Source organism: Callospermophilus lateralis, chromosome X, assembly GCF_048772815.1.
Source record: "Callospermophilus lateralis isolate mCalLat2 chromosome X, mCalLat2.hap1, whole genome shotgun sequence".
Lineage (NCBI taxonomy): Eukaryota > Metazoa > Chordata > Mammalia > Rodentia > Sciuridae > Callospermophilus > Callospermophilus lateralis.
This window is the reverse complement of record NC_135325.1, coordinates 97038075-97049204: the sequence shown is the minus strand read 5'-3', so window position 1 is coordinate 97049204 and position 11130 is coordinate 97038075. Positions and strand designations below refer to the sequence as shown.

At 40.3% G+C, this 11130-nt stretch overlaps 1 protein-coding gene and 1 non-coding gene across 2 annotated transcripts; both read left to right on the top strand.

Annotated features, from left to right (window-relative positions):
* Positions 1–338: 338 nt before the first annotated feature.
* LOC143639459 (N-myc 2 proto-oncogene protein) lies at positions 339–1697 on the top strand. Its single transcript, XM_077107620.1, has one exon. It carries the CDS (start codon positions 339–341, stop codon positions 1695–1697), a length of 1359 nt encoding a protein of 452 aa, XP_076963735.1.
* A 3147-nt stretch (positions 1698–4844) lies between these two features.
* Positions 4845–4964, top strand: LOC143639576 (small nucleolar RNA SNORA61). The gene has a single exon (XR_013154723.1). It is a non-coding gene; the product is annotated as a small nucleolar RNA SNORA61 (small nucleolar RNA).
* Positions 4965–11130: the final 6166 nt, after the last annotated feature.

Sequence of the window (11130 nt, the reverse complement as noted above, 5' to 3'; positions counted from 1 at the left end):
TTTTATAAGCGCAAATTTTTTTTCTAAAGTACAGTCATCTATCTGAACACGCTGAGTGGATGCCGGGGTCTCCTGGGAACTGGGTTGGAGCCGAAAGAGCGCTAGCCAGGCGCAAGCGCTCACAGAGTGCAGCCGCCCCAGGACCCCTCCCCGCCCCCACAGACCACCCGGAGACCCCAGCGCAGAATCGTCTCCGGATTCCCAGCAGTCGCCTGGAGTGTTGGAGATTGGCTCTTGCCCCCGCCCTCCGCACACCCTAGGGAAAGGAAGCACCCCCCGGTATTAAAAAGAGCTGAGCGGAAAGAAGGTCTCTCAGTTGCTGGCGGCCAGGCGAGCTGATGCGGAGCTGCACCGTGTCCACCATGCCGAGGATGATTTGCAGGAACGCAGATCTCGAGTTTGACTGGCTGCAGCCCTGCTTCTACCCTGACGAAGATGACTTCTACTTCAGCGGCCCCAACTCGACCCCTCCTGGGGAGGACATCTGGAAGAAGTTTGAACTGCTGCCTACGCCCCCGCTGTCGCCCAGCTGTGCGTTCCTGGAGCTCAGTACCGAGCCCTCTGACTGGGCCAGCGAAATGATGCTGACCGAGGCCGACCTGTGGGGCAACCCCGACGAGGAGGACGTGTTCGGCCCGGGGGGACTGGGCAGCCTCACCCCCAACCCAGTCATCCTCCGGGACTGCATGTGGAGCGGCTTCTCCGCTCGCGAGAAGCTGGAGCGTGCGATGAGTGAGAAGAAGCAGCACGGCCACGAGCCCGCGGCCACGGGTCCGGCCACCCAGGTCCCGGGAGCGGGAGCTGCCAGCACTGCGGGCCACGGGCACAGCGGGACGGCCGGAGCCGCCTTACCGGCGGAGCTCGCCCACCCGGCCGCCGAGTGCGTAGATCCCGCGGTAGTCTTTCTCTTGCCGGTGAGCAAGCAGAATCCGGTGCCTGTGCGGGTCGCCCCGGCTCGTGCCCCTGCCGTGGGCGCTGCGGTTGCGGTTGCTAGAGCAGCCGCCCCCGCTAGTGCCGCGGTGGCCGCCCCTCCGGGTTTAAGCAGCCGCCCTCCCAACGGCGGTGACCACAAGGTCCTCAGCACCTCGGGAGAAGACGCCCTGAGCGACGAGGTTGACGAGGAGGAAGATGAAGAAGAGGAGATCGATGTGGTCACCGTGGAGAAAAGCTGTAAGACAGGCGGCACCACGTTCACCCTCACGGTGAGTCCCAAGAACACAGCCCTGGGCCTGAGGAGAGAGCAGTCCCGAGAGCTGATCCTCCAACGCAGTGTCCCCATCTACCAGCAACACAACTATGCTGCGCCCTCGCCCTATGTGGAGAACGAGGATGCTCCACCCCAGAAGAAGATCAAGAGGGAGGTGTCCCCACATCCCCTCAAGAGCGTCATCCACCCAAAGGGTAAGAGCTTCAGCCCTCGGAAATCCGACTCCGAGGACAGCGTGCGTCGCCGCAATCACAACATCCTCGAGCGCCAGCGCCGCAATGACCTGCGATCCAGCTTCACCACGCTCCGGGACCACGTGCCGGAGCTGGTGAAGAATGAGAAGGCCGCCAAGGTGGTCATTTTGAAAAAAGCCTGTGAGTATGTCCACTACCTCCAGGCCAAGGAGCACCAGCTTCTGATGGAAAAGGAGAAATTGCAGGCAAGACAGCAGCAGTTGCTAAAGATAATTGAACTTGCTTGGACTTTCTAAACCTTTCTTAAATGAACAGTCACTGCCACTTTTGCACATTTTGATTTTTTTTTAAACATTGTGTTAATGAATATTGATTTACTCTCAAATCAGTCCCCTGACGTTTGGGTCTGGGTGGGGGGCAGGACGTGTGGGGTTCTACCAGGACCTTGGAGAGCCCGCATGATGGAGTGTTGAGTAGCTTTGCTGTGACAGTAACAGCAGTAGAAGTTCGTGACAGTTGGGAGCCTCTGGGGCTCCTTGTTCGTTCCAAGTTTTCAAACAACAGAGTCATTCCTTCTTTTTACAACTGTGCTTAAGTTCCAGCAGATGTCAGGTAAGAGGGTTGCCATTTGATGCCGATGGGGAACATTTCTGTAAATACCATTGACATACCTGTCTTTTGTATATGTTCTGGGTAATGAGAGGTGGCTTTTGCAGCCAGTATTAGACTGGAAGTTCACACCTAAGTACCATAATAATACCTCAATGTTTGAGGAGCATGTTTTGCATACAAATATATCGTTAATCTGTTATGTACTGTACTAATTCTTACACTGTATACTTTAGTATGATGCTGATACATAACTAAATTTGATACTTATATTTTCATATGGAAACGAGTTATGAAACTTTTGAGTAGATATTACTTTATCACTTTTGAACTAAGAAATTTTATAAAGAAATTTGCTATATATATATGTCTTTTCTTAGTCTGTTTCTTCATTTGTTCATGTTTGGTGCATAGAACTGGGTAAATGCAAAGTTCTGTGTTTAATTTCTTCAAAAACACAGTATATTTAGAACTTTGAAATACCTCATGTTTATGAAAATAAATAGCAGTTAAGTGATTTAAAATTTTCTAAAAAAAATATAAAGAAAGAAAAATATAAATTGTAGGAAATTTAATCTAAATTAAGATGTCTTTAAAATATAAACATGCACTAGAGTGATATCACAGCAAATGATGGTGGAAGAAGCTTGAATAAAATCACTTCCTACATTGAAACAGTCATAAACTGTTGAAGACAGAATCAACAGTTTTTGGAACCCTTAAGAAGAAAGGGTCAGTTGAATTTCAGTAACAGAACATTGTGAAAAATTTTCCCACCAGGGCTGGGGTTGTAGCTCAGTGGTAGAGGGCTGGCTTAGCACCTGCGAGGCCTTGGGTTCAATCCTCAGCACCACATAAAAATAAATAAATGAAATAAAGGTATTGTGTACAACTAAAAAATAAATATTAAAAGCAATTTTTTCCCAATAGATGAGACAAACAGGAGATGGACCCAAAATCCTAAGGAGATTTTCTCCTAGAAAGCTCAGGAGAAAGTGCTAAGGAGAAAGTTTCTTGGGTATATAAGGGATTGAAAGGGCCACCAAGTCCACTGGGGAAAATGGAATGCAATGTGCATGTTACATCCAAGACAAATGCTCAGAAAACACCTTAGAGTACCGTAGGATTCCACCAGGGCTAAATCTGGGGATTCTGTGCAAGTATGTAATGAATACCAAGGTAATCAAAAGACAGATATTGGGACAATAGATTTTCTGAAAAAGTCACAAGTGACAAAGGATATTATACATTGGTTGTTATGGAGGTGTCCCCCAAAATCTCAAATGTGAGACAATGCAAAAAAAGTTTAGAGATGAAATGATTGGTTATGAGATCCTTAACCTAATCGTGCATAGGGATTAACTGCATGGTAACTATAGGCAGGTAGAGTGTGGTTGGAGTAGGTAGGTCCCTGGGGGTGTGCCACTAAGGTTGTAGATTTTGTCCTGGCAAGTGGAGGCTGAGGCAGGAGAATCAAAGTCCTCAGCAAAAGCAAGTCGCTAAGCAACTCAGTGAGACCCTGTCTCTAAGTAAAAATAGAAAATAGGGCTGGGGATGTGGCTTAGTTTTCCTGAGTTCAATCTCAGGTACCCCCCCACAAAAAAAAATTGAGGAAGACCAGTTGAATAGAGGAATAGTATCAGGGGAGGGAGGGAGGAGAGGTGGGACGGGATAGCACTGGAGATTGAAATAGAGAAAACCATGTGATATGCATTTATGAATACGTAAAAATTAAACCCACTATTATGTAGAACTATAATTCACTAAAAAATTATATAGAAGGGAATATAGATATAGATACACATACATATAGCAAACAACACAGTAAAAAATCACAAGTAATGCTTATTGACATGATTGAAGGGAAAATAGTTTTATAATAATAGTTGGAGGCTTCAAATTCCCACATCAATAACAGAGCATCTATATGGAAGATCAGTAAGGAAGAAAGTATGTTGAATATTGTAAACCAGCTAGGCCTAATGGATAGACATATCTAGAGCCCCACTCAAATCCTGTGAGTTTGGAATATTTTCCAGTATAGACATATGTTAAGTGACAAAACAAGTTTTAATAAATCTAAAATGATTGCAACCATACAAAGTACCTTCTGCAACCACAATGGAATAAAACTAGAAATCAATAACATAAAGAAAGAAAACTAGAAAATTCTCAGAAGGGTGGAAATTAACCACACATTATTAAACAACCAATGAGTAAAAGGAGAAATTAGAGAACATTTATAGACAAATAATATGGAAAATATGACATACAAAAATAAACAGGAGGGCTGGGGTTGTAGCACTTACCTAGCACACATGAGGCACTGGGTTTAATTCTCAGCACTGCATATAAATAAAAAGATTAATTGATTAATTAAAAGGTCCATCAACAACTAAAAAAAGGGATGTAACAAAAGCAGTACTCAAAGGTAAATTTATAGGGGTAGACACCTATATAAAACAGAAGAAAACCTCAAATCAATAACCTAATGGCACGCCCCACATAACTAGAAAAAAGCAAACAACCCAAAGCCAGCAGAAAGAAGAAAATCATAAAGACTGAAATAGATCAAAAGTGTAGAAGAAAACAGAAAAACAATATAAGTAATCAGGGAAAGCAAAAGTTGTTTTTTTAAATAGCAAAACTGACAACTCTTTAGGTAAACTGACAAAACAGAGAAGAAACAACTAAAACAAAAAGATGAAAGTGGGTACATTATTAACAACCTTAGAGAAATAAAAATAATTATAAGAGAATAGAGCGAATAATTGAATGCCAATAAGTTTTAAAACCTAGATAAAATGTACATATTTTATAGAAACACAAATTGCACCCTTTGGTTCCCTTTCCTATCAGATCTTGGTGGTTGTAAAAGGAGGAAAAGTAATACTGAAGCTGGCCATATGGTGTTCTAGTCCGTTATCTAACACACTGACTTGTTTCAAACAGAGGTAAAGAAGAAGGAAAAAAAGAAACACAAATTGCCCACATTGATACAGAAAGAAAATCTCCAGATACCTGTAACAAGTAATAAGATTGAATCAGTAATAAAAAATCCTGCCAACAAGGAAAAGCCAAAGAGCAGATGGTTCCACTAGTGAATTATATGAAACATTTAAAAACTAATTATCATTATTTAGTCTCAAACTCTTCCAAAAAGTATTAGAGAAGTGAATATTTCCTAAATCATTCTATGAGGCTAGTATTTCAATGACACAAAAGTCAAATAGACACCACAAGAAAAATTATTCACCAATATTCCTTATAAAACAAAATATGAGCAAACAAAATCCAACACAATATTGAAAGTATTGTACACCGTGTCTAATTAGGATTTATGCCAGAAATGTAAGGGGTGATTCAATATAAGAGATTGAATCAATGCAACACAGTACATTAAAAGAATAAAGATGGCTGGGGTTGCAGCTCAGTGGCAGAGTGCTTGCCTAGCACGTGTGAAACACTGAGTTCGATCCTTAATACCACATATAAATAAATAAAATAAAAGTTTTGTGTCCATCTATAACTAAAAACTATTTTTAAAAAACCAAAGAGTTTGAGGGGCTGGGATTGTGGCTCAGAGGAAGAATACTCGCCTAGAATGCATGAGGCACTGAGTTTGATCCTCAGCCCCACATAAAAATAAAATAAAGATATTGTGTCCACCTATAACTAAAAAAATAAATAAACACTTTAAAAAAAAGAGTTTGATGGGCTGGGGATGTGGCTCAAGTGGTAGTGCGCTCGCCTAGCGTGAGTGAGGCACTGGGTTCAATTCTCAGCACCACATAAATGTGAAATAAAGATACTGTATCCACCTAAAAACTAAAGAAATAAATATTTTTTAAAAAGTTTGAAAAAAGCATGTGATCACTTCAATATATGCAGAAAAATCATTTTACATAATTCAACACCCTTTCATGCTAACGCACTTAGAAAAGTAAGGGCTGGGTTTTTAGCTCAGTGGCAGAACGCTTGCCTAGCAAGTGTGAGGCACTGGATTTGATTCTCAGCACTGCATTAAATAAATAAATAAATAAATGTATTGTGTCCATCTACAACTAAAAATATATAAAAAGTAGAAATGGAAGGGAACATTTTCTACATGATAAAGGGCATGTATTAAAAATCCACATTTAGGGGCTGGGGTTGTGACTCAGTGATAGAGTGCTTGCCTAGCACATGTGAACACTGGGTCTTATCCTCAGCTTCACATAAAAATAAGTAAATTAATTAAATAAAGGTACAGTGTGCACCTACAACTAAAATTTTTTTTAAAAAAAATCCATATTTAATATAAACGGAATGGTGAAAGGACAGCTTTCCCACTAAGCTGTGGAATACGAAAAGGATTTCACACTGCTGTTCAATATCATGCTGGAGGGTCTAGCCCAAACAATTAGTCAACAAAAATAAATAAAACTCAGCAATATTAGAAAGAAAGAGATCAAACTAACTGGATTCACAGATGACATGTTATGAAAAATTCCAACTTAGAAGAAAACTCCATAATTTAGTAGAGCTAAAAAACGCATTCAGCAAAATTGCAGAGTACACGAGCAACATGAAAAAATCAGTTTTACTTCTAAATACCAACAATAAACAATGAGAAAATTAAATTAATATAATTTTATTTATAATAGCATCCAAAAGAATAAACTATCTGAATAAATTTAAACAGGTGAAAGTTTGTACACAGAAAACTATAAAACTAAGGAAAGTAAAAGAGGCTGAAAAAAAAGGAAAGACAACTTGTGTCACTTGTAATTTTGGAATACTTCTTGTTAAGATGGAGAAACTACCCAACACAATTTAGTTTAAATGCAATCAGTATCAAAATTTCAAAGGCATTTTTTTTTCCAGAAATGAAAGAGCTGATCCTCAAATTCACATGCAATTGTAAAGGGCCTCAAATAGCTAAAGCAATACTGAAAAGAACTTACACTTTCTGTGGACTGTGGTGGCACATGCCTGTAATCCCAGTAACTGGGGAGGCTGAGGCAAGAGGTTTGAAAGTTCAAAGCTAGCCTCAGCAACTTAGCAAGGCCCTAAGCAACTTAGCGAGACCCTGACTCAAAAGTTAAAAAATAAAAAAAAAAAAAAACCTGGGGATGTGGCTCAGTGGTTAACAGTCCCTGGATTCAATGCCTCATACCAAAAAATAAAAATTTAAAAACCCAACACCAACACCAAACTTCACAATTTCAAAACTCACTATATATGTCTACAGTATTAACAGAGTGTGGCATTGGCATATGAAAACAAATAGAAATATGGGATATAATTGAGAGACCAGAAATAAACGATATATATCTATGGCCCATTGATTTTGTACAAGGATGACAAAAATTTGATGAGGAAAGAGTTATCTTCTTAACGCATTGTGCTCAGACAACTGTATATGCACATGTAAAAGAATTCAAAATAGATCTATGATCTAAAAATAGATAAGCTAAAACCATGATTATTTAGAATAAAACAGAAATTTTCATGAGCTTGAGTTTGGTGATGTATTCTTAGAAATGATACAAAACATGAAAAAAAAGCAGATAAATTTGACTTGCTTGGAAATTTAAACTTTTTACATCAAAGGATATCATGAAGAAAGTAAAAAGAGTATCCCAGAATAGAAGAAATTATCCTTAACTCATATATCTGTTAAGGTTCTAACATCCAGTTTATGTAATAACTCTTACAACTCAAAAAATAAAAAGAAAATACCTGCTCCCTCCTCCCGCCCCTGCTTTTCAGTACAAGGGATTGAACCCAGAAGCACTTTGCCACTGAGCCACATCCCCAGCCGTTTATTTATTTATTTTATTTTGAAAAAGGATCTTGCTAAGTTGCTTAAGGCCTAAGTTGCTGGGGCTGACAGCAAACTTGGAGTCCTCCTGCCTCAGATTCCTGAGTTGGTGGGATTTCAGGCATCCACTGTGACCAGCCAAACAACCCAGTTTTTTAATGGGCAAATTTCTTGAATGGTCATTTTTCCAAAAATGTAAACAAATGGCAAAAAACATATGAAAAAAATATTCAACATCATTAGGCATTAGGGAAATGCAAGTCAAAACCATGATGGCACTACTGCACAAACACTAAGATGATTAAGATTAAAATAAGGAAATTTAGTGTTAGCAAGACTGTGGAAAAATTTAAATCCTCCACATTGCTTGTAGGATATAAAATAGTGTCTGTTAATGTAAATGCTGTTCTTTGTTAAATACCAAATTCCCATTGTTTCTTTCTTCATTTTTAAATATTTTTTAGTTGTAGATGGACACAATACCTTTACTTTATTAATATTTTTATGTGCTGAGGATGGAATCCAGTGCCTCACACCTGCAAGGTGAGCACTCTACCACTGAGCCACAAGCCCTGCCCTTCAATTGTTTCTTGATAGTATATAGAGAAGCAATTGACTTTTTAAAAAATATATTTATTTTTTAGTTGTAGTTTGGCACAATACCTTTATTCCACTTATTTATTTTTATTTGGTGCTGAGGATCAAACCCAGGGTCCCATACATGTGAGATGAGCGCTCTACCACTGAAGCACAACCCCAGCCCCGGCAAATGACTTTTGTATAGTCACCCTCTATACCAGCAAATTTGCTCTACTATACTTCTTAATTTGATTCTTTGGAATTTTCTATATGGACAATCATATAATCTGCAAACAAACAGTATCATAATACTGTACAGTATAAATTCCCCACTAACCACTGCTTCTGATAACATAACACAAATAAGTTGCATTTCCATGTGGTTGAAAATATTCAATTCCTCCAAAGTACATGTATGAAGACTCAAATTGGGTGTCAACATACTTTATATACAAACAGAGATAAGAAAAATTGTGGTATATACAGTGTAATAAGAATTCTAATGCAAAAAAAAGTACATGTATAAAGACATGAATTGGTGTGAACATACTTTATATACAGATGTGAAAAATTGTGCTCTATATGTGTAATAAGAATTGTAATGCATTCTGCTGTCATGTATTTAACAAAATAAAATCAATTAAAAAAAGAAAAAAGAAAATATTCAATTCCCCTTAGACTTCGCTGACCAATTCAGAAGTGTACTATTTCATTCTAGATATTTGGGAATTTTCAAACTGTTTCTGTTATTGATTTCCAGGTTCCATTGTAGAAAATACATAGCCCAGAAAGTATCACTGAGACTCAAAGAATGTCAATAAAAACTTCCCAAACTAAATAACAACAACAACAATAAAATCCTGGGTCCTGTTGTCAAGGGCTGTGATAAAGAGAAAAAATGTCCTGGGTGCTGTGATCAAGGGCCATGACCCACAAGGATCCTCAGCAAAGACAGGAGATATACTCAGCAGCTGGATCTGGTGCCTGTTAACGTGGGACAATACTCCTGCCTCAATTTCAAAGACAAGGTACTATTTTTTTTTTTAATGTTTTTAGTTGGCCTGGGGCTATAGTTCAGTGGCAGAGCACTTGCCTAGCATGCATGAGGCAATGGGTTTGATCCTCAACACTACATAAAAATTAACAAATAAAATAAAGGCAGTCTGCCCGTCCACAACTACAAAAATTTTTTTTAAAAAGTTTTTTTAGTTGTAGATGGACACAATACCTTTATTTTATTTATTTAGCTGAGGATTGAACCCGGTGCCTCACCTGTGCTAGGCAAGTGCTTTGCCACTGACTTATAACCACAGCCCAAAGTACTAATTCTTTTTTGGGGGAGAGGGGTGTACCAGGGATAAAACTCAGGGGAATTCAACCACTGAGCCACATCCCCAGCCCAATTTTGTATTTTATTAGAGACAGGGTATCACTGAGTTGCTTAGCACCTGGCCGTTGCTGAAGCTGTCTCTGATCCTCCTCTCTCAGTCTCAGGAACTGCTTGGATTACATTTGTGTGCCACCACACTAGGCTCCAAGGTACTATTTTTTGGGGGGGCTGGCACTGGGGATTGAACCCCGGGGACTTGTGCTTGCTAGGCAAGTGCTCTACCAACTGAGCTATATCCCAGCCTCGGTACTAGTTCTTAATCACCAGCTGTTGGCTATCTCATTTTGTTAGTTGCAGGGCATGCCAACTGCTGGTGTCCACATGTCTAATGGTGCAGCCATAAAATAGGCACCTAGTTTAGGAAAGGGCTGCAAGGCAGAGCTGAGAGCTGGTGGTGCAGTGGTAGTGAGGAGAGAGGATGGGTCATGCCTGCAGAATAGAGGCTCTGTGTTGCAGCAGCTGGTTACACTCACCTTAGTGGGAAGCCTGAGCTGAGAAAGGGGCTTTGCTCTTTTTCTTTTCAGGTAAATTTGGTAGTGGGGGTGGGAGTAGGGATGAGGAAACCTCCCACTTTTCCACTGAGAGTAATCATATTCCAGCCCCTGTTCATGCTCTCCTCATCATTGCTAGTTGCTGCCTCCCCCCAACACCTGTGGCCACATGTCTATTTTCATTTTTCTATTTGATCCCAACTTACAAGCATAGTATGAAAGTATCTGTCTGATTGGGTACCCGCTTGTGTTCATGAACACTTTAGTCAACTGGGAAATTAACCTCAAAATTGGAGGGCCCTCTCCCTGCTGCTTTGGTTTTGCCCACTCCCGACCACTTCACTCCCATCTTGCCCTGGCTGCCTCTATCCCTCTATACCTCTCTCAGTGGCCTATAGACTCCAAAGGTCTGCCTCTTTCTATATACTGCCCAAACTTTTTAAAAATCAAATATCCATTTTTAGGTACATATATTACATTTAAAAAGAACATAACATCACTTCAGCCAAATAAAGGCTGTATGAGTTGTCTACCTTCAGAAAAATCCTATGGCAGACTCTTTAGGGTTTTTATTGGCTATTGAAGTTATTGGGGTCAGGGCTAGGGGAGTCTGTCAAGTTATCAGGCGGTATGGTGCAAAAGGAACCCCAAGCCCAATAAGATCCATATCCATACATATGCCAAGTCCTCATTGGTGAGTTTTGGTAGATACTGCTTACTGGGACTCTCCTTGTACCAGCCCCTTGAATTTTTTTCCCCAGGGCCAATCCTGTGCTTGAAGCACTGTTTGCTTGATTTCCCAAGATGCAGGTCTCTCTTCCCTAGCTAAAGATGTTCAATAGTAATGGTGGTCA